The sequence below is a fragment of the Dromaius novaehollandiae genome, chromosome 1 (genome assembly GCF_036370855.1).
Source record: "Dromaius novaehollandiae isolate bDroNov1 chromosome 1, bDroNov1.hap1, whole genome shotgun sequence".
NCBI classification, from domain to species: Eukaryota; Metazoa; Chordata; class Aves; order Casuariiformes; family Dromaiidae; genus Dromaius; species Dromaius novaehollandiae.
Genome location: NC_088098.1, coordinates 207,289,972 through 207,310,128, shown reverse-complemented (window position 1 = coordinate 207,310,128; position 20,157 = coordinate 207,289,972). Strand labels below are relative to the sequence as shown.

The following is a 20,157-nucleotide window of genomic DNA, read 5'->3' as shown; positions in this document are numbered from 1 at the left end:
TTAGCAGCAGTGTTTTGGCCTTCGGTCCCCGCAGGAGAGCTGGCTCGAGTCAACAGCCACTCCACAGCCTGCACTGGGGAGACATCAAAAGACAAGATCACAGAAGAGCACCAGGTGCGAGACGAACCCACGCACAGTAAAAGAACAGAAACCTGGAGGGCCTTTGGCAGGCACCGCTCGCCCTGCGCGCCGCTGGGGTTAGCAGCCGCGGTTGGCCCCCGTGGACGGCACGGGGCGGCAGGGAAACACGTCGTCGCTGGCCATTAGAGGGAGCTTGGTGTAAGTGCAGGAACCACGAGCCAAGCTGGAGGGCTGAAGCGGTGCGTGGAGAACAGTCGGTTCAGCTTTTTTGACCTGTTTCTGGTACCCCGATCGTGCTTGCATCAGTACCGTGGGTAGTCATCATGAAATAAGGGTGCACTTGCCTCTGACCAGGCAGAAAAACTGTTGGCTCTTCCTTTTAAGAATTTCTTTTTGTAGAGGCTGGGATTTCTTTAAGGGTAGTTTAATAGTTTTGTAGCAGATCTTATCTGGTGATAGCCTACCTCTGGCATCTTCCTTCTTATTGCATGGTAAATTCATCAAAAAAACACGGCTGAAGTTGTCTCAGACTTATTCACCAACTTGTATTAATGAGCTGGATGCTTCTAGTTGGGAAAAAACAAATAAGAAAACCATTTGGATTCATACTGCAGTCAGAGGAAGCATGACGCCATTTAACCAATAGCTGCTGAATTCGCCCTGGAGAATCCAGCTACAATCCCCTTCCACGGACGAGCTGAAGCAGTCTCTGAAGAAGGTGTGGGAGGTGGACGTCCCTCCTCAGGATGAGCGGCCTGAGCACTAGGCTAGCCTGGTATCCCCAGCCCCAGGGTCTGCCTCCGTGACCCTTCACATGCTGAAGGAAAGGTGGGATGGCTTGGATCGGCCACGTCTCCCCTGCGAGTGTCCCGGCCCTGCTACACCAGCTGGCCTTGGCCCTGTTTCACAGAGTCACAGAATAATTGGAGTTGGAAGGGACCTTTGGAGATCATTTAGTACAACCCTCTGCTCAAGCAGGGGCACCTAGAGCACGTTGCCCAGGACCCTGTCCAGACAGCTTTTGAATATCTCCAAGGATGGAGACTCCACAGCCTCTCTGGGCATCACCTGCCCTTGTGCCAGCACCAGCCCTTTTGCAGCTGCACACCCAGAGGTTTCAGCATCTGGCTGGGAAACACTTGATTTTTCTGCGAGCGGTAGAGCGGTAGCTCAAAGCCAGAACTGACTCCCAGAGCTCACTGACGGCCCAGCCACCCCAGTGACCACCTCAGGGCGGGGGGAGGACAGGAACCGTGTCCAGGGGAGAGGGAAGCAGAGCTGCGGTGGCCTGGCGGAGAGCAGCGAGCACCGGGGAGCTCTGCACCCTGGGCTGCACCTCTCCTCTGTCCCCTCATCCGCCCAGTTAGAGATTAGATAAAGGAACGAGTTGTTGTGGAGCGTCTCGTCACCGCATGCAAACTCTGCTGTGGTGTGTGCACAGCCCTGGCATGCTGCAGGAAGTAAAAGCTAATTGCGACAGCTTCCCCCTCCGCTTAGGAAAGGTGAGATGTTTCCTGGATGTGTGGGAGGAGGAGGAGGAACAAGCTGCTGACACTGAGCACACGCAGATTTCTCCTGCCAAGCAGCTGGGACACGGCAAACTATTACTGCTGATAATTTGTGTTATGTATCCAAGCACTTAAACTGTACATGGAGAAAGAGTGAAATATTTTCAGTTCTCGTGGCTGCGGAGAAAAACTTGACATCTTGATCTTCAGTGCTCAAAAATCAGAAGCTAAATAAGAAGTAGCATACTACTGATTTTTGAGAGGTTTTGTGACTTTTAAATACCTAAAAATGGCAATATTGCGCTTTTTGGCCAACAGGGTCTATTTCAAAGGCAGATGTTGCCAAAAAAAATGTGTGCAGTAACTTGTCACATCCACTGCTTTTCTCTGGGTTTGCGCTCCTTTCCTAGCTCTTTGGTTGGTTTATTTGCCTTGTAAGATTAGGAGCACTGCAGGGCAGGGATGGTCCCTTGTCTATATATTTTTACTGTGTCTTGCCACTTGTAAAGGAAGCAAGTAATCCTCACTCTTGCTGCTTTCATGTCTACTTGCACAATAGAAATAATTAGTAGTAATAGCAGTGCTTTGCCTATCTGCGGCTCCTTTCATCTGAAGACCTTAAAGTGCTTGACAAGCATTAATTAAATTAACTTCCAAGTACCTGCAGAGTGAGTCAGATATAATGATGCCCACTTTGCAGATGAGCATGCAGGTGGCACAGAGAGAAGTGAGGGCTAACTGAGTGCTTACAGTTAGTCAGCTGGAGCCATGGTTCCTCCATGGGGAGAGGTTGCTCAGCACTTCTGAAGCTCAGGTTGTTTTCTGAGGTGCCCAAAGGCGGGTTTTGATGGTCCACCTTTTATTTCCAAAACATACAGATTCTGGACCTGCGTGATCTGCCCGAAGTCCTGCGTGAGGCTGGAGGAGGCATTTTGGGCATCGTGATTCATGAAGTCTCCCATTCAAAGTGCTAGCCTGGATTGGGAAAGGAGGAAACTCACCTTATGCCATGTCGACATCAGTGGGAGTAGGCAAAGCTGTGGTGACTCTGCTTGAGTTATTCCTGGTTTCATAAACGTAAGTGGAGTCCAATGCAGAAACACCCTGGCAGCCTGGGGCAAGCCACCTTGGACCCAGAGGTGGCACAGCCACTCTTGCCTCATGCTGCCTTTCACTTCATAAGTCCTTTGCAGAGGGATCTGTATTTGGTCTGGTAAATTTGCTCAGTGCTGTATGTGTGATGCGGATTTACCAGGCTGCCTCTCTGTCACAAGTCCTTTACAAGTCCCTACTTGTAAGGAAAGATGTCCAGAGCCCTGACCCAACACCAGGATTTAGGGTCTTATCCCACAACTGTTTTCTCTCCTGCATGTCTTGCTTAAACCAAGACAGTGCTCTACACCTCTCAGGATTAAACCCATCAGCAGAAAGGAGAGACTGGGTAAGAGCAGGGCAGAGGAGAGAAGAAATCCTCAAGAAGGGACTATGTAAGATATGATAATAACTTTGAATGATGAAAAAAGGCAAATGATGTTTTGGAAGACCACAACAAGCCCTTAAAGGCAATCTCCCAAGTGCTGTTGGTTTGTTTTGGGGAAAAACTAGGTTGAGGGAAGGGAAAGCTCTTTTTCCATACACTGTACTTTTTCCTTTTTATTGCCAGGCTTGAGATGTTTCCACTCTGTGTAATGGGACTCTGGCTGTAAGGCAGGCTTCTTTAAATAGGAAGCACCAGAGTCACTGAAGAATGGCAGGGCTAGTCTTTATTGCAAAGCTTTGTAGACACAAATGAAAGATTTACAAGTGTTGACAATCACCTGCAGATCCTGCAGATTGTGCCATTTCATTGTGGGCAACCATCCAGGCTTCCAGAAAGCCATGGCATCTTTCCCACTTGCTCCTTTTCAGGCAGAGGAACTGGACAGAAGGAGTTATCCAGACAACAGACCCTCTGTTAGCTCCTCCACCACACACAGCAGACCCCTCATGGCACGTCACAAGCCCGGTGGGAGTTTGGTGTTTTACAGCACTCTTGGTGATGGCGCGCCTGGCAGAGGTGAGGCTGCCACTGGGAAACAGTTAGGAAGCCACTTGTATAGACATGATCACATCACTTCTTTATTTTTTCTAGCAGTGCTCATTGCCTTCCTTTCTGCTCTCTGCTTTAAATATTCATGCTTAGTTTTCCCATGCCGGTACTTCTTACCACAACTCCCCTATTTACCTGAGAGAAAATGGGGCAATGATGTCACAGCAGGAAACCAAAAGAGCCAAATTCTCTCTGGAGTAAGTAGGTCAGCACCATCAGAGGCAGCCCAAGGGGATCCCATGGGGCCGCGGCGAGGCTGGAGGAGGGCTGGGTGGGCAGCGAAGCTGCTAAGGGGAAAGCCGAGGTGGCCCTTGGCACCGACGCTCCTCCGGCGGGAAGGCAGACAAGGCAGGCCTGGTGAGGGTGAAAGGGTTTCATCGTGCAACCAGGTCACCGACAGGCATCACTGCTGGGAAGAGGGAATGTCCACTGAGACCTCCATCTCCACTGCCCCCGTGAGCTGAGAGGAAAGGTGGTGGGGAGGGAGGAGAGCTGTTGCCTTGCTTTGAGTGTTGGAAGGGGCCAGGAGACTGTTCCCTTCATGCACAAGCACATGGAAGTTACCTAACCCTCTTAAATTTCCTCGTTTGTATAATAGGGTTAATGAGCAGTGATGACGTAAAGTTAAGCTCTTTCATGTTTTAGGTACTACAATGGGCAGCACCATAGAAACCCATAAATAATGTACCTTGAAGTTCTGTCTAGGTATTAGTCTTGTTTTAACAGTGCAGATATTACATGAGTTGCTACACACAAGAAGCTTCTCTTAATTAGGATCAAAACTTCGGGTTTTTTTAGGCTTGCTTTAATGGCTTTTGAGGCTGAACACATTTCATTTGCCCTGTCTTTCTGGCAATTTATTATAATCTCTTCTTCAAACTTACAGATCCTTTTCGTACAATGTTAAATGCCTTCCTTCTCATTATTGCCTCCTTTCACTATCTTTGAATTTAAGTTTCTTTCTCTGTCATGTATGATCAGTTTCTCTAAAGTCTAAATTCAGCTTTGACATCTCTCTATGTCCTCATCATGGCAGCCGTAGGATTTGGTTCAAACACACAATGAAAAGAAACGAGCTGTGGGGCTGGTTCTCATAAAATAGGAGCTCTCTTTTCCATTTCATACTTTGGCTCAAGGCTTACTTGCAACTGGAAATGCACCAAAATAGCTTTTCTGCAAGAAGAATGTATATAGAGATGCACAGAGAAAATTAATCTGCCATAATAATCTCCAGACAGCTCTTGTGAAATTTCCAAGTGTGACTCTGACTTTAGTACATGGACTAAGCCCAAGCCTCCATGGCTGGAGGGCAACACCAAGAGCCATTTGGGTCCTGACATGGGAATCTGGAGGGCTGGAGTCAGCCTCAGTCCTGCCACAGGGACTTCTGGATGGAGGCAAGTCAGGCTGGATCTCTGGGCCATCTGTTATGTGGGTTACAGTTTTTTTTCTAAAATCCTTCCTGATTTCCTTCCTACAGCTCAATGTAACTATTATTTGAGGTTATGGTGTGTTCAACACCATTTTTCTTGTCATTCTGTCTCCAACAGTCTTGGAGCACTCCTGGGGATAAGGAGCTAGACATGTCAGGAAAGCCTTTCTTGACAAAGCCCTATCCAGCATTGCAAACAGAAGTGCAGAAAATCTTGGAGGAAAGACTGAGATTCCCAACTGACCAGTGCATACGCAAAAGATTCAGCTAATTCAAATAAACCTTGTGTTACTATCGAAGACTATAAAGTGAGGTTTACCTTCTGATCACTACTGTTGCAACTCCAAAAATGATTAGAAAGTGCAAGTGGAATTGTTTTTCACCGATGTACTATGAGGTTCTTGTATTTAATAAGAGTTTGTGGCTGGAAAATGATAGAAAACAGAGGAAGGAGAAGGATCTCTTGGTTCAAAGCCTGGTGTGGAACTTCAGAGGGCGCAACTCATTTCCCGGCTATGCCACTGGCATTCTGTCACCTTGGGGTAGTCACTACAGGTGTGACTGCAGGTTTGGTGGCAATACCAGCTGAGGGAAGTCTTACGGTAGAATCAGATGGATCAATTCCCCACCCTGGGCAGCAGTGCGGACACAAACTGACATAGCAGAGGGGCCAGGGATGAGTGTCTAGGAACAGGATCTGTACTGCTGTCAGGAAAAGGCAGAGGAAACAGTGGAGTTACTCTGCTTGAACATCAGCTCATCATCTGCTAAATGGAAGATAAAATTTGGGCTTCGATAGTAGGTAGTCTGAATAAAATGCTCATTTCTGAACTCATGTCACCTAACTTCAAGGAACTGAGGTCTAGCCAATGCAGAAGATCAGCACATCCAAAAATCTCTCTTCATTGACCTAATAGTCATCACGATGTTAACTTCTAGTTAATTCAGTATCATTAGGTGACATAAGTTTGGGCTTTAGAGGATTAAATTGAGCTAATTGTTACAAACTTATTCCTGCTGTACTTGAAAAGAAAGCTTCATCACTGGTTTTTTAAGGCTCATTCACAAACTGGTACTCAAGATGTTCACCCTTCAGACCTATGAACATCATTACAAAACTTAAGAGCCGACTTGCACTAATTTTAGCCTTCAGAGGGGCAGAAGTTCTTGGAGGAGACGGTATCCAGCCTTTTTGCTGAAAGGATCCTGAACAAAGGGACAAATTTAATCCCATTACCTTACTGCCTGAGGGGAATTTCCCAGAAATTTTCCTGATGCAAGGGCAAAACAGCTATTCTTTCATCTTTTTCTGAGTCATGCCCACAGCACCTCTCCGGAATGTAAATGTGCCTGGTGCTAATGATGTGACAAGGTAATTAAGTGCTAATGTGTGGATGCAAAGTGTATACAAGGTGCCAGATCTAGTAAATGCTGAAGCTAAGGCGTTTACCAGATTTACAACATTACATTATCTTTGCAGATATAAGGTGCTAATGTTCACGCATTATTACTGTTACATAAATAAATTTCACAGTAAAAGACAAAGAAATTAACTTCACATTTGCATTTAGAATACGTATTCTAGCAAACGAGCAGCTGGGGCCCAATTCTGGTCACATGAGAAGCAATAGAAAAACTAGGACATAGCATTATTATTATCTATATGACCATAGTACAGTCGGGTGTCAGCTCAGAATTAGACACTCCCCCATCTTATTCCCGATCAGCTTGATGCACTATGAGTTATATGAGTTCATATACACAAATTCACATTAAACATATAATAATAGAAATCTTTAGTTACAAAAAAGCGAAGAGAGAGAAGGTCGTAACAAAATTGCCTGGATGAAATTTGCCCCGTATCTGGCCTTTAAATTTCTCTAATGTCATGTAAATGGTTGATTTAAGCATCAAACTGTAAGCAATCTCATTCAAGGTGTATGTTATCCTCCAAATAAACATATTTCCTATTCAAATACAAAATCTGACTATGTTATGACAATAAACATTTGCATAACAGGTACCCACTTCTGTAAACTCAGATGCTTGTGGGACAGAGTTGAAGCTCATGGTTTGCGTGGGCTCAGAGGACAGCTACTCTGGATGAGGGAAGTATTCACTGCAGTAGGCTGCAGGGTGCTTGGCCCTGTGCAAAGATCACAGTGGGATCTTGCTAACCTCCAAGTGTCACCTTGGCCTTTGCACAGGTCCATAGCCCACCATCTGGCTCACAGGTCCCACCACAGTTGCATATTTGACAGCTATGCCACTGACTGGGAAAATCTCTGCCTGTCCTGCACTCATTGCCTCTTCTTTTGCTTTCTAATTAGGCCTTTTAGAATCACAGTACTATCAGCTGGCATCATTTGAGTAACTGAGTGACACAACAAAGCAATGGAAAAGGAAGATGATTTTTAAGTATTGGCATTTTGGAGGAGAAGACATAGAATGATGTGAGGTGCTGAAAGTCTGGGCAGTGCGTGATTTGCAGCAGAAAAGCAAAGAGATGGGCAACGTTAAGATGATCAAGAAATCAGTAGCTGCCAGGTCCAGGACCTCTGTACAGCATCTATGTTGCTATATCACTTCCCTCCCTTCCCACTGTTTATCAATTAATTGACTTGAGACAGTGAACATCATCTTGTATCAGTGACTTACATCTGAGGGGCTCTAACTTTTAAAGCTATGTTAAGCTGATCGTTTGCAATTGTCAGACTGTATTCTTACCTGTGTATACTGGGCTTTCGGTAATCCTGTCTAAAGAGATGCAATGCATAGCCTAAAGAAACTGGAAGCTTCCTTAATAGGCTCCTCTGCATAGTTTCTGAATCTAGTTGAGACTCACCATGGACCAGGTGGCTGGAGAATGGGTTGGTGTGAATTTCAACTGCTTTTTGAGTTATTCTGTGTGCGATTTCAGAGAAACATGCACGTCAGTGACAGAGAGAGGTATTTAGTGTAGCTGACCCTATGCGTAGCTATAGCTGTAGCATGGAGCCAGAAGGTGAACTTCATGCAACCACTATGTAAAAATCCATTCACATTGCTGAAATAGATTTTGCCTGATGCTATTTAACATGTGACCACCAAGTTCACTTGAGAAGCCTTTAATACCCTTACCAACAAATAAGCATTAACTTCGGCAGGAAGAGGTCAAACAGTTCTGGAGCTGAAAGTGGAGTTTCACAACTGTTAAAGCTGTGAATGAATCTCAGGTGAAATGCTGTATTCCGCAATTACAACTTTTTAAAGTCTTTAGTCAGCTAAAAAATAGTATAAGAGTAGTATGATTTTGCAAAGTGTCTTGGTACTTAGGTAACTTTGGGGGGATGTTAGGTAAGTACTTTAGAAAATATAGTTCATACTCATACTGGTTTATACTTGGCTTTGCCAAGACATAATACAGATGTCCTCTTAGAGAAGGTTAGGCTATAAAGGAAGAGATAGATTTTCTAGAGAGCTATGGGGGCATGTTAATTAATAAGTGCAATAAAAAGGTAATCACTGCATGCCTCAATTTTTAGGTATCAAAATGGAAAGGCTTTAGATGGGCTCTAGTTTTTAGAAATCTTTGTTACAAGGTGTCTCACTGTAAAAATGAATACATCCAGCTCCCTTGTCATCTCAACAAATAGGTCAGAAAATCCTAGAAATTGGAACAGTAATGACAAATTGTCTCTCTCTCTCTCTCTCTGATAATGTTGGAGTGTAAACTGGTGTTATATCACTGAATATACCATTATCATTGAATTAAGGCTGCAAGATGTTAGCTTCAGAAATCTCAGAGGGATTAATAGAGTGGACTAATAAAAGCTTTAAACGAACAAAAACAAATGGATTTCAACAGACCAGAAAAAAAAGCAAAAAAGTCCCAATATGCCATACCACTCAGTTTGGAAAGAAGAAGACAAAAAAGCACCCAGACTTCCAAAAAAGCACTGACTGACTGTCTGCTGACAGGTAAGTGAGTAATTTAGACACTCACTGAAGGATGGCAAAAGCTCTGTCATGGTATCAACCTCCTCCCCAGCCCTGCTCTGCATAGCCAGGCTCTCTACCTATCCCAGTCCTAACCTGTTGAAAAGGAGGAGCTTTGCTCTGTCCATTCCTTATTTATAACTTGTCGAGAGCCAGGAGGGAGGGGTGAGCTCCCTGTGGTGCATCCTGCTGCCGCCTGCCTGCTGCCAGCCTTGCAATCAGAATTACAAATGCCTTCTGCGCAGCTTGGTGGCTGCCTTCGCGCTCTTGGGTTCCTCTGGCTGTTGGCACTCGCAGAAGCAAGCGTCAGAACCTACTACCTGGGGATTGTGGAAGAGAACTGGGACTATGCACCAAGCGGGAAAAATCTGATCACAGGGCAAAATCTCTTAGAGGACAAGTAAGTCACTGAGAGCTTTGCTAACTTAGAAATAGATTGATGACTCCAAGGAAAATTGACTATATGGTTAATATAGCTGTAGATGTCTTAAGCTGGCCTTTTTCTTGTTCTTCTGATGTTGTGATATGCAGGATTTCAACTTCAAGGTAACAGGAGACATTGATTGACTTCTCTTCTGTCATGGTTGATTTAGCAGGGTGATAGTTATTGTGCATTTGAAGGGACATTAAGAAACTGGTATTTGTCAAAGAAGTGCCATGTAGCATGTTTCACAGAGACACAGGTATTTCTGGGAATGGTTGTCCCAAATGAATTTGCAATTTTGCCATAATCAAGCACAATTTATTGCAATGAGACATGGAGGTCTGTTCAACTGGCAAAAACTCATGAGTTCATTCCCTGTGAGATGATAAAACTCAGGGCTGTGAGGAGGCTTGGTATGACATTGTAAAATTCAGATGTGTATGGTACTGACAAATGAGATATGAGAAGATGGTCCACATATTCCTTCATGTGTGCAGACCTTTGTTTAGGAAACCTCTTTAGGTAGATGCTTAAACATACAATTGCCAATGGCGGCACTGAAGTCCCTACGATCACCTGTGCTGAAACCGAAGCACGTACGTAAGCACCTTGCTGAATCCTATCACAGCCAGAGGAATACAAGGCACCGGGGAGCAGGCTTGGACGCTGGATGGAGATGGCGGAGACCTTTGGTGCCTCTGTACAGCGTTGGCTTGAAATGCGCGTGGGAATACTTTTAAGAATTGATATCTTTGACAACCTAGAAATATTCTGAGGTCCCTTACTCTGAGCCTAGGGTTTGGGTTGGGCTGGGAGCCATGAGTGTGCGAGGAGGTCCAGGTGCCCATGCTAGCAGGTCTGGAGCTCAACCCCTTGTCCCAGGAGTTAGAAATGGAAATGGCTTTTCTGGCTTCTTAGGAAATCCCAAATAATGCAGAACTTTCCTTAGCTGATGGTAACTTGAGAACCACTATCAGCTGGATTTCATAAAGAAAATGATTTTTCCACAAGAACCAGGCAAGAAAAAATTTTATTTTTAATACAAACTGTAGAGGCTTATACTCTTAATAACTGAGGCTCCCGGACAGCATCCAAGTCAATAGGTGTGCTTATAGGTAGACTTCAGAGTAATAGTTTGTTCCCAGACCACAGAAACAGGCTTCAGGGGAAAGGTTATTCTTCAGTTGTCTTAAACACTGGAACTTCTCACTTCCCTGCTGTTTTTATCAGAGGATATAATCCCCCTTCTCGTTAAACTGGAAGACCTCTCACTGAAAAGAGTTTAGCTTTAAGTGAATAGGAGCTATCTATAAATCCTCGCCAACATTGCAGAGAGACTTTCAATCTATTTTATTAAACGTACTTCTAATTCTGTCTGCACTTTGAATTCCCTGGACTTCAAGTGGCACATTTACTTTAAACTCCATGACACTAATGTGATGTCTTTTCCATGGCACGACTGGGAGGGAGGAAAGCTTATGTCTTCAGCCACTGTTGTAGTGTAATAGTTACAGAATGTTAATTCCAAAGGATTTACTCAGAGAGGAAATATTATCTGGATTTTAAGGTAGCTTCAAAGCTGGGCAACTGTTTTGATGAAACTGCAAAACAAGAAAGTGATACCTGTAAGTATCCCATTCCCAAGCTGTTTTGAATTAAGCCAGAATAAAGCTGCTATATTCTGAAATGATAATGTGTCTGCATAGGTTAAATAGTGAATTGATAATAGCTTTTTTGAGTGTTTAACTCTTTAGAGTAACCCCCAATGTAAATTTAAAACTGAATATTAATGTTCTGCTTTTCAGCTAATAACTCTGTTCCTGTGGGTATTAAGCAAAACACAGTTCTGTGAAGTTTATGAATCAGTCCTTAGGTAGGAGCAAGATACACTTTAAGCCAGCTATGTTCTGCAAGAACCAATGCTCAGGCTCGCTGAGCCTAGCACTTCTCATCGTGATGCATCTTCACAGCATCCATCTGATGGAGCACTATCCCAACTTTATTGATATGGAAGTGAAGATAAAGAGGTGGCAAACAAACTGATTATCTTTAAAAGGGTTGGTGCATACACCTAAAGGAATGCTCCCTTTGATTCCACCTAGCCCAAAGAGATATAATCAAAACCACTTATTCTTAGCTACTCAATAAAAATGCTGAATTAACAGCTATGTAATGGAAAGCGTTACATTACCTGGATCAGATAATGAGATTTAAGAGATGGGTTTCAATGTTGTTGTGCCAATGTTGATAGTATCTCCCTAAGCCTTTAGAGCTTAGCAGTGATGAGGTTGCTTTGTAGAAAGGGGACTTTGGTAGCTGGGCATGGGGCTGGAAATCAGGAAAGCTGGTTATATCACCAGGCACGGCCTCTGCTCATTTCCCCCTCTGCCAGTGCTGAGTGAGTTGGCCCCAGCACCAGCAGCCGCAGAGCTGCATCAGCACCTCCCTGGGTGTGAGCTGAAAAGGCTGCCTCTCATCAGAGCTGGTTAACCCAAATATAGCACCATGTTAATGTAGCTATTTGGCTTGGATGCTAATTTTTATTTTGACCTGTACTGCTCTAGTGCTCAAGGGCCAGCATGCTGTTTGCACAGAACAGCTATCTCTCTCTGCATCAGAGCTCCTTATGTAAAGTGAAAATAATGAGGCTGTTTGCCTCTGCCATTTGTCTGCCTACTTGAAGCCTCAAGCTGTTCCACTGATTCTCATCGTTTGAACTGCTATGAATGAGGCTGATACATTTCACTGTCATTTCCTCCTTCAAACATCGAGCTGAGAGATTTTCTGAAATACACAGGACTTTGGAAGCTACAGAAAAAGCTATACTACGGGCACTGAGTATAGATGAGCTGGGAAAGTGCTCAGCATCCCTGTCCATCTGATATAGCTGATGAAAGAGTTGGCCTCCTTAAACCATGGTGGATTGGACCCACAGGGTGCAAGGCACTATCAGTGCTGCTGGACATGCTGCAGATTCCGGTGTTATTTTGTGGGCTGGGAGATGACTATCACCCAGACAGCCGCAGGAGGAGGGTGAGGTCAGACATTGCCTGCTCCCTTTAATGGCCATGTAGGCAAGGACCTTTCAAAAAAAAAAATATATATATATATATATACACACATTGGTGTTGTGGTTTGACATATATCACTTTTTCTCTCCCCACTGTGCTCAGCCCTTGGGATTAAAGTTTGCTTCATTATCCCTGTAAATTAATTTTGTGCTAGTTTATATGATGGACACTGAAGTCCTGCTCTGCTTGTGGTAGATGTTATTAGGTTTTGCCTAATGAGACATCTCATCCCTTCTCTTTAGACCACCATTGCTACATTTATCTGGGCCAAGTCTTGCCTCTAACAACAGTAACGGGTATTTTTTTAACCACAGCATCAAACACAGTTTGTGCAATTTGCCTACGAGGACATCCCACCCAGGTAGATGACAATGAAACTGTCGTCATAGATGCTAAACCAATAACTGAGTCATTATGTGGCCAAATGACCCAATTGCATCAGTGGAGGAGATCACTGTGGGAAGGGTCAACATCAAAAGTGCAGTCAAGGTGAAATCCTGGCCCTAACGAAGCCTGAGGGGAATTTTGTTATTGACTTCAGTGGAAGCAGAAGTTTATCCTAGGAGAGAAACCATTATAGCCACAATTAACCAGCATCAGAGCTTCCTTTGAGGTTTTACAGGTTTGGTTGACCTCTCCTATTGCCAGTGTGGGTCAGGAACGGGCTAAAACATACCTTTTGAGGACATGCAACTCACTTTGTTGTTTGACACTGTATGGTCAAGACACCGTCTACAAATATGGGTTGACACCACTGGTCCACCTCTACCAGCAATCTCTGCAGCATAGACATTGCATTGGCTTTAGCGCAGCAGCCATTGTCTGGCAAAGGGTTAATTACTCTGAACAGGTTACACGACCCAGGGGTTAAGATGGGCAGCCTGCAGCCATTGGCCTTGCCACAGGAAAAGTGGGGAACTTCAAGGGAAAAAACCAAAAAGTTGTTGCAGACCCAGCCAAAGAGTATGTGAAGAAGGCAGAGAGTAAGGAATGTTTCAAACACCAGCAGATTTTAGGGAATAAACCCGTAAAAATACTTGTTTAAATAGTTGTTAATGCAAAATCTATGGGACTTTAGTGGGATAATAGTAAAGAAAGAAGTCTACTTTTAGCTACTGCATGCCACTTTTACTGTAGGTATCAAGCATGCTAACTTCAGGAGAAATTAAAGAATCCACGTCTAGTAGTTGTTGGAATTGCTGATTTCTAAGTGGTGATTACAGTGGCAAACAAACTCAAGCCTTGAAGTTTTATCAGGGAAGGATCTGGCTCCAATGCACTGTAGATCGTTTTGCGATGTATAAGGTGTAGCTATCTCCCCATTTCTTACTGTACTCTGTAACATAGTACACATGTGAGCACTTAATGAAAAACCTAACCTCTGCTAGGTTCTAACTCTATTTCTTAAGATCAAAGGTAACATAAATAAGGTAAAAGTCTTAGCAAAATATTTTCCTTTGTGATAAAAGAAATAGACGTATAAATTACACTGAACTCATGGGCCTACCCTGAGATGTCAGATTATCTGCAAGTCGAGTCTTGAATTCATTGAAATAGAATCTACATGATGCTCTTGTTTCACTCTTCCTCTCATTTGGAAGAACTGTAGTGCTCATCATTGCAGGGGGATGGCTGACTGTAATTATTTTAATACTAATACTGACTTTAGGGAATTAGAGCTCATTTCTCTCTAAAGAAGCACACTCCCCAGTCCCACTCATGGTGCATAGCAGTCCTTTTTTGGAGCATAAGAACTGCTGGGAATGGTCAACTGGGAAAATAAAATCAGATCCAGAGACAAGCAAAGGATCTGCATGGATTTCTCAGTCTGAACAAGATTTTTTATGCCCTGATTCACAAGCATGCTTACCTCTACATGTAACCTTAAGACTGGCCTGCCTGGAGACAAAGGAATGACTTAGTGTGGCTGAACAATTTCCGAGAGAAACTAAGAAGTTTGCACAAGCACAATTCTAAGGGGTAGAAAATTCCCATTATCTATAAGGAGAGGGAATGGCTGATCCTCAAGACTTTCTGCACACAAAGTGCAGGCTGACGACCGGGCTGGAGGGAGAGAGTCAAGATTTGGAAGGGCAGCTCTTACATCTGCACAAGACCAGAAGGATGGGAGAGATCCAGGCAGTGACATCGCAATGCCACCAGGAAGATAAAGTGATCTGAAGCGAGCAGGAAAGCATGAAGAAGCAGGGAGAAAGATTGTTGGCTTGTGACCAGGAGAAGAATGAGAGATAGGAGACATTTTGACAGGGGGGTGACCATTGGAAGAAACAGGCAAAGGCAGGTTCACAGAAGTAGACATTTTTAACCATTAGAGCATTTGGAACAGCAGCAGCTGCTGCAATAACATTGGAAAGTCAGTTGGAGGGAAGGAACAAAACAGGAGATGCAGTTGAAGGGGATGTTTAACTCAGTGACTGAGCATGTGGAGTGTTACCCAAGGAAAAAGATGCCACCAGAAGAAGACGGAGAATGGTCTGTATGACCACTGATGTCAAAGAGAGGGGATGAAACAACTAACATCTCCAGGGGATTCTGGGGATGGGTGGCAAGGAACAACTGGCTTGGGGATGCACTAGTGCAAACGGCAAAGACAGCAGAGACTTCACGGAACACTGAAAATTTTGAGAATCTCACTCAAACAGAGCTGAAGGGGAGGAAACCTCTGTGTCCCACAAACGGAGCAGCAGAGAACATCGGACTGAGTCTGTGCCAGCTCACATTGACATATCTGCTGGCTGCACTGTGGCACCAGGCACAGGTACCAGCCCTGCTTTCAGAAGCAGTTTGGCAGGTGACCGTGACCAAGCAGTCCAGACTTCTAGGGGAGTAAAGAAGAAGTTGCTCAAACTGATCCATCCTGTGTGTGAGATTTCTGTGGCTGATTCTGTTAATTCTAGAGTGGGCAGTCATTCTGCAGAGGGTCTCAAGCACCGTAATGTGCAGCACAGCAACACATATAAAGAGGCACAGAGCTACTGGCTACTCACAAACCTGAGGTGGGCACCTGGAGGTCCTCCTACATGAGGTGTGGAAACCTAGACACCTAGATTGGGACTTTAAACAACTGGCGTGCTCTGTCCTGGGGTGCTGAGGACAACCAAAAGGACTTGCTGAAGATACATGTGTGCATAGGTAGAAGAACTGCGTTCTAGCCTTTCCCAGACAGAGGGAAGAGTGAGTTTGCAGCTTCTGTGCGCCAAGAAACTCCCAAACCTCAGGGCATTTTGGGTAGGAAGCTCCTCTGTCCTTCAGAAATTGTGGGTCTAGAAGAAAGGGAGATACAAATGAGCCTGAGTCTCTAACACAGTGGTCAGGTCATTAGCAGTCTGGGAATTTGTCTCCCAATGTTGTCCGTTTATTTTCTCTTGGACTACAATTAAATAAAAACCTTAATTAACCAGGGCTGAGAGTTCAGATTGCCCCTCTCCATGCGAATTACTGTAAAGCCTTTCTGGCTCCACTGCTCTTGATGCCCAGAGCAGAAGAGCCACACCAATGCTTTGACTGGCTGCAGCTGATACCTGTTGCGTGGACCGCAGGCACTGCCACTGTGAAGCCACTGCAGCTTGAACAGATGGAGGCTTTGAATAGGACTCCTTTCAGAAAGCCGGCACTAGAAAGTTTTTTCCTGACTCCTAGATGCCTTTGAGCAGAAGGTAGGCACAGATCACAGAGAAGCTACTGAACAAGACCTGTAGCACAGCTTTAGGTACCCAGGAGGCCTCCAGTGCTTAAACCTGAACAGTTTTCAGAGTAAGTTCTTGAATCTGGTACCTAACTGGATTTTGGGATTCCTGTTCTATGCATTTGCATGAGTTAGACTCATGTCAAACATTTAACCAAGGCAACTCAAAAAGTGTGCATTTTTCCAGGGCACAGTTCTTCTGGAGGAAAGACAGCATATCTCAGGGCTCTGAAGTTATGAAAAAGTGTACAGATGTTGTCTGGCCAGAGAGCCAGGGGCATAAGGAAACACAGTGGCACTGCAACAACTTATTTCAAATATTTGGTGGTTCGTGAAAAAGGAAAGATTTCTGTTGAAAATAATTACTGAAAAAAATATTTTTTCCATTTGAATTTTTTTCTAGAGAAAATTTATTTGAAAAAATTTTTAACATTAATTTATAATTTGAATTATGGCATGGCCATATGAATACACTGCCATGAGGTAAGGATGTATGTGCATTTAAACTGCACTACTACTGTCACTTACTACTCTGTGGTAACTTCTCTTGTGCCAGCTCTTCTCCTTAAGCAATGAAGATATCTCTTACCCTTCATTGCGGGTGGGGTAACTTGCCAGGCCGTGCTGTGCACATGGACAGATACCACAAAGCAGCTAATTCACTGAAAATCCACACTTCTTGGCACTTGTTCCTTAATCATGCTTTTGGGGTCTATCTATCTGATATATGTTTTTCTGTGATAGGACTGAGAAGCTTCTATCCTTTGCCCTCCATCCTAGCTGAGTGTTTCTGCCACTGTGGTATTATTGGCGATGCTTTCATTTGTGCCAAAATAGCTCTTGTTTGGTTTACGTCATGAACTGTATCTTTCAAATGAAAAATCATTCTTTTTGGAATCTTTTAAATTTGGATCACTTCAGGGCTCTACTTTACACGCTGGTCACACAGGTGTAATGGCCACAGGTGGGGGTATTGTGAATCACGGTGTCAGACAGGGATGGCTTCCGGGGGGGAGCTGCAGGTCTTATGGTGAAGAAAATATAGCATATAGCTGCACCTTTCAACTCATATTTCATCCAACACCTACCTTGTTGTTGGCACTGTAAAAAAGCAGCAAAACACAAATGGGGTAAACTGGTCACTTACAAAAACTCACAATAAATAGGGAATTGTCATATTTCTGCCAGTGATACTTCATGAATATTTAGCTCATTTTTTAATGAGTTTGTTGGAAAGTATAAAAGTTCAAATAATCTTCAGGGGATGCAAAAACTCATGGAGCATTACACCAGGTGAAATTGGTCATACAGCCTATGCTTGGCTGTGTGGTAAAGAGGGGTAATTTGAACACCATGTGGAAGACTTAGGGTTGAAGTATGTATATCACACTTGAAAGACATCCTGGAGAGAAGTAAAGAAGATTTAAGGACAGGTGGGCTGAACATGGGCTGCCAGTATGATGTTACAGAAAAAAGGGCAAACCTAATTCCTAGTTGTATAAGCAAAGAAATATTGACGGGCAGCATCTCTGGCATTAGTTGGAATATTACTTGAGTATTGTGTGAAGTTCTTGTGTTCAGACTTCAAAAGAGGTATTGAAATATTGGAAATCTTTCAGGAAAGAGCTTCAGGAAAGATCTGTGGCATAAAGAGTCTCAATGTACTTGGTTTGTCCAAAAGAAGGGTAGGAGGCAATTTAATCAGAGTATGCAAGTGCCTGCATGGAAAAGAAGTTTTTTAGGGTATGTGGCCTCTTTGATTGAAGAGAGAAAGGGCATAATGGGAACCAGTGGCTGGAGTTTGGAGCTAGACAATTTTAGGTTACAAATACAGTTCAGTAACGAAGCTGGTATTTAATAGTTACGATATGTCAACCACTGACCGTACAGTGGGTTCACCACCTCTTGAAGGTGCTATAAAACATAGGCTCTGGCACGTGGAAGCTATGCATTTCATGCAAAAATTATTCCATGCTTCTTTTTTAGAATGTCTAGCTGATTACAGTTGCTGTTATTGGTTTTAGAAAATCCTTGAATTAATTTAGTTTTCTTTTCCATCTGAACAGTCATGCATTTGGACGTGATGTTTCAGTCTTGCAAAAGTGAGAGAAGGTACTAAAACTGAAAGGCTGAATAGGTGCTTCTCATATGAAGACTTGTATTAGCTGTGTCAAAGGCCAGATCTGTCAGAGCACATAAATGAGCTTGTACCCTGTTAGCATTGTCCAGGTTGATTCCTCAGCCTTTATTCCATCAGCTATGTGATATATCTCAGGGAATTACTTACCTGAACTGCAAGCATCAGTCTTTTAATATCTCCAAAAGGAGTTTTTTGTCTTTAAATTATTTTCCCTTTCCAACACTAGGTTTGCAAGTGTATATGCGACAAGAGGAGCCAACCGGATAGGGCGTGTGTACAAAAAGGCTATTTTTAGACAATTCACAGATGACACTTACTCCCAGGAGATCCCCAAAGCAGCCTGGCTGGGTTTTCTGGGGCCAGTCTTGAAGGCTGAAGAAGAGGATGTCTTTGTCATCCACTTAAAGAACTTTGCTTCCAGACCATACTCTGTGCATCCGCATGGGGTCTTCTATGACAAGGACTCGGAAGGTAAGAGCTGTTTTGCCTTTTTTCTTTTCTTTTTTCTTCTCCTTTTCCTTCTGAGTAGTGAATATCACGGATAAAAGTTGGCCAACAATTTATTATTCTGGCCACTGACTTTGGATCGCTCTCTCATAAACGCATTGGTAATAGCAGCTGATGACTAAAACCAGGAACATCCTCACCTCTTACAACTTCTTACCAGAAACCTTAGACGCCTGGAGTAGATCTGGCACCAAAACAGGTTAGATGGGTTTTTTTCCTGAATTGTTCTGCTGAACTTAGCCCTTGGAGTATCTTCTTCCTACCTCTACCCTATCTGCATGCATCGAGTTCTTGTAAGAAAATGACTTCCTCTTTACGGGGCTATAACATGCATGAGTTAATTTTCAGAATCCAAGAACTATGCATATGTATTTCAGTTAATGGACTGTATGGATTTGTCTACTTTCATTACTCTTACAATTTTCTGTGAGAAGATATAAAATATTAACTGGCAAAATGTGCGGATGATTGCCTGATAAAAGTAAAGAGCCAAGGAAAAATTCGAGCTTGTTAAATGTGTTTTCAAAGCCATTGCTAACTGATACGTGATGGTTTTTAATTCTCAGTGCTATTAGTTTCCTCATAAGTTCTGATTTTTTTTGCAGTTTCTCAGTGATTCTTTGTTTGTGACTGCTGCTATTATTTTTGAAAGCTGCAATAAAACAGAAGTAGTTACACATTTATTTAAGGAAAACAGTTTTTCTGATAAGGGGGGATAAAAGCTTCCTTTTTTGTTTAACGCATTAGGAGCACTTTACCCAGATGGAACCGGCGGTAAAAGCAAAGAGGACGATTTTGTTGTTCCTGGTGGAAACTACACGTACACATGGCCAGTAAGGAAAGATTATTCCCCAACTTTGTCAGACCCCAACTGCTTGACTTGGATTTACCATTCTCACATTGACACACCAAGAGATATTGCATCTGGTTTAATTGGGCCACTGCTGGTTTGTAAAAAAGGTACTGAGCTAGAAACATTGACAAAGCAAGCCCCTCTGCCAAGCTTGGCATCTTAACAGTCGTTTTTGCTTACAGGTATAAACCTGATGGTCTAGAATCTATCCCTACATAGCCCATAAAAAGGGGCAAGGAATAGCTGGGCCATTCCAGGAGCATCCCAGGGTAGGTACTGTAGCTCTGGGACAATTCCCTTCCTGCTCCCCTTTGGCTTCACAAGAGATTTGCCTCAGCTGGTGGAGGGACTGCGGCACACTTTGTGGT

General features: G+C 43.7%; 1 protein-coding gene across 1 annotated transcript in view; it reads left to right on the top strand.

Moving 5' to 3' along the window:
• Positions 1-9,318: 9,318 nt before the first annotated feature.
• The window catches only part of HEPHL1 (hephaestin like 1), a 34,001-nt gene continuing 23,162 nt past the window's right edge, over positions 9,319-20,157 (top strand). The window contains exons 1-3 of the mRNA XM_064505116.1: positions 9,319-9,488; positions 18,656-18,900; positions 19,684-19,896. Of these exons, the coding sequence (XP_064361186.1) occupies positions 9,319-9,488; positions 18,656-18,900; positions 19,684-19,896 (628 nt within the window). The remainder of the gene's footprint in view (positions 9,489-18,655; positions 18,901-19,683; positions 19,897-20,157) is intronic.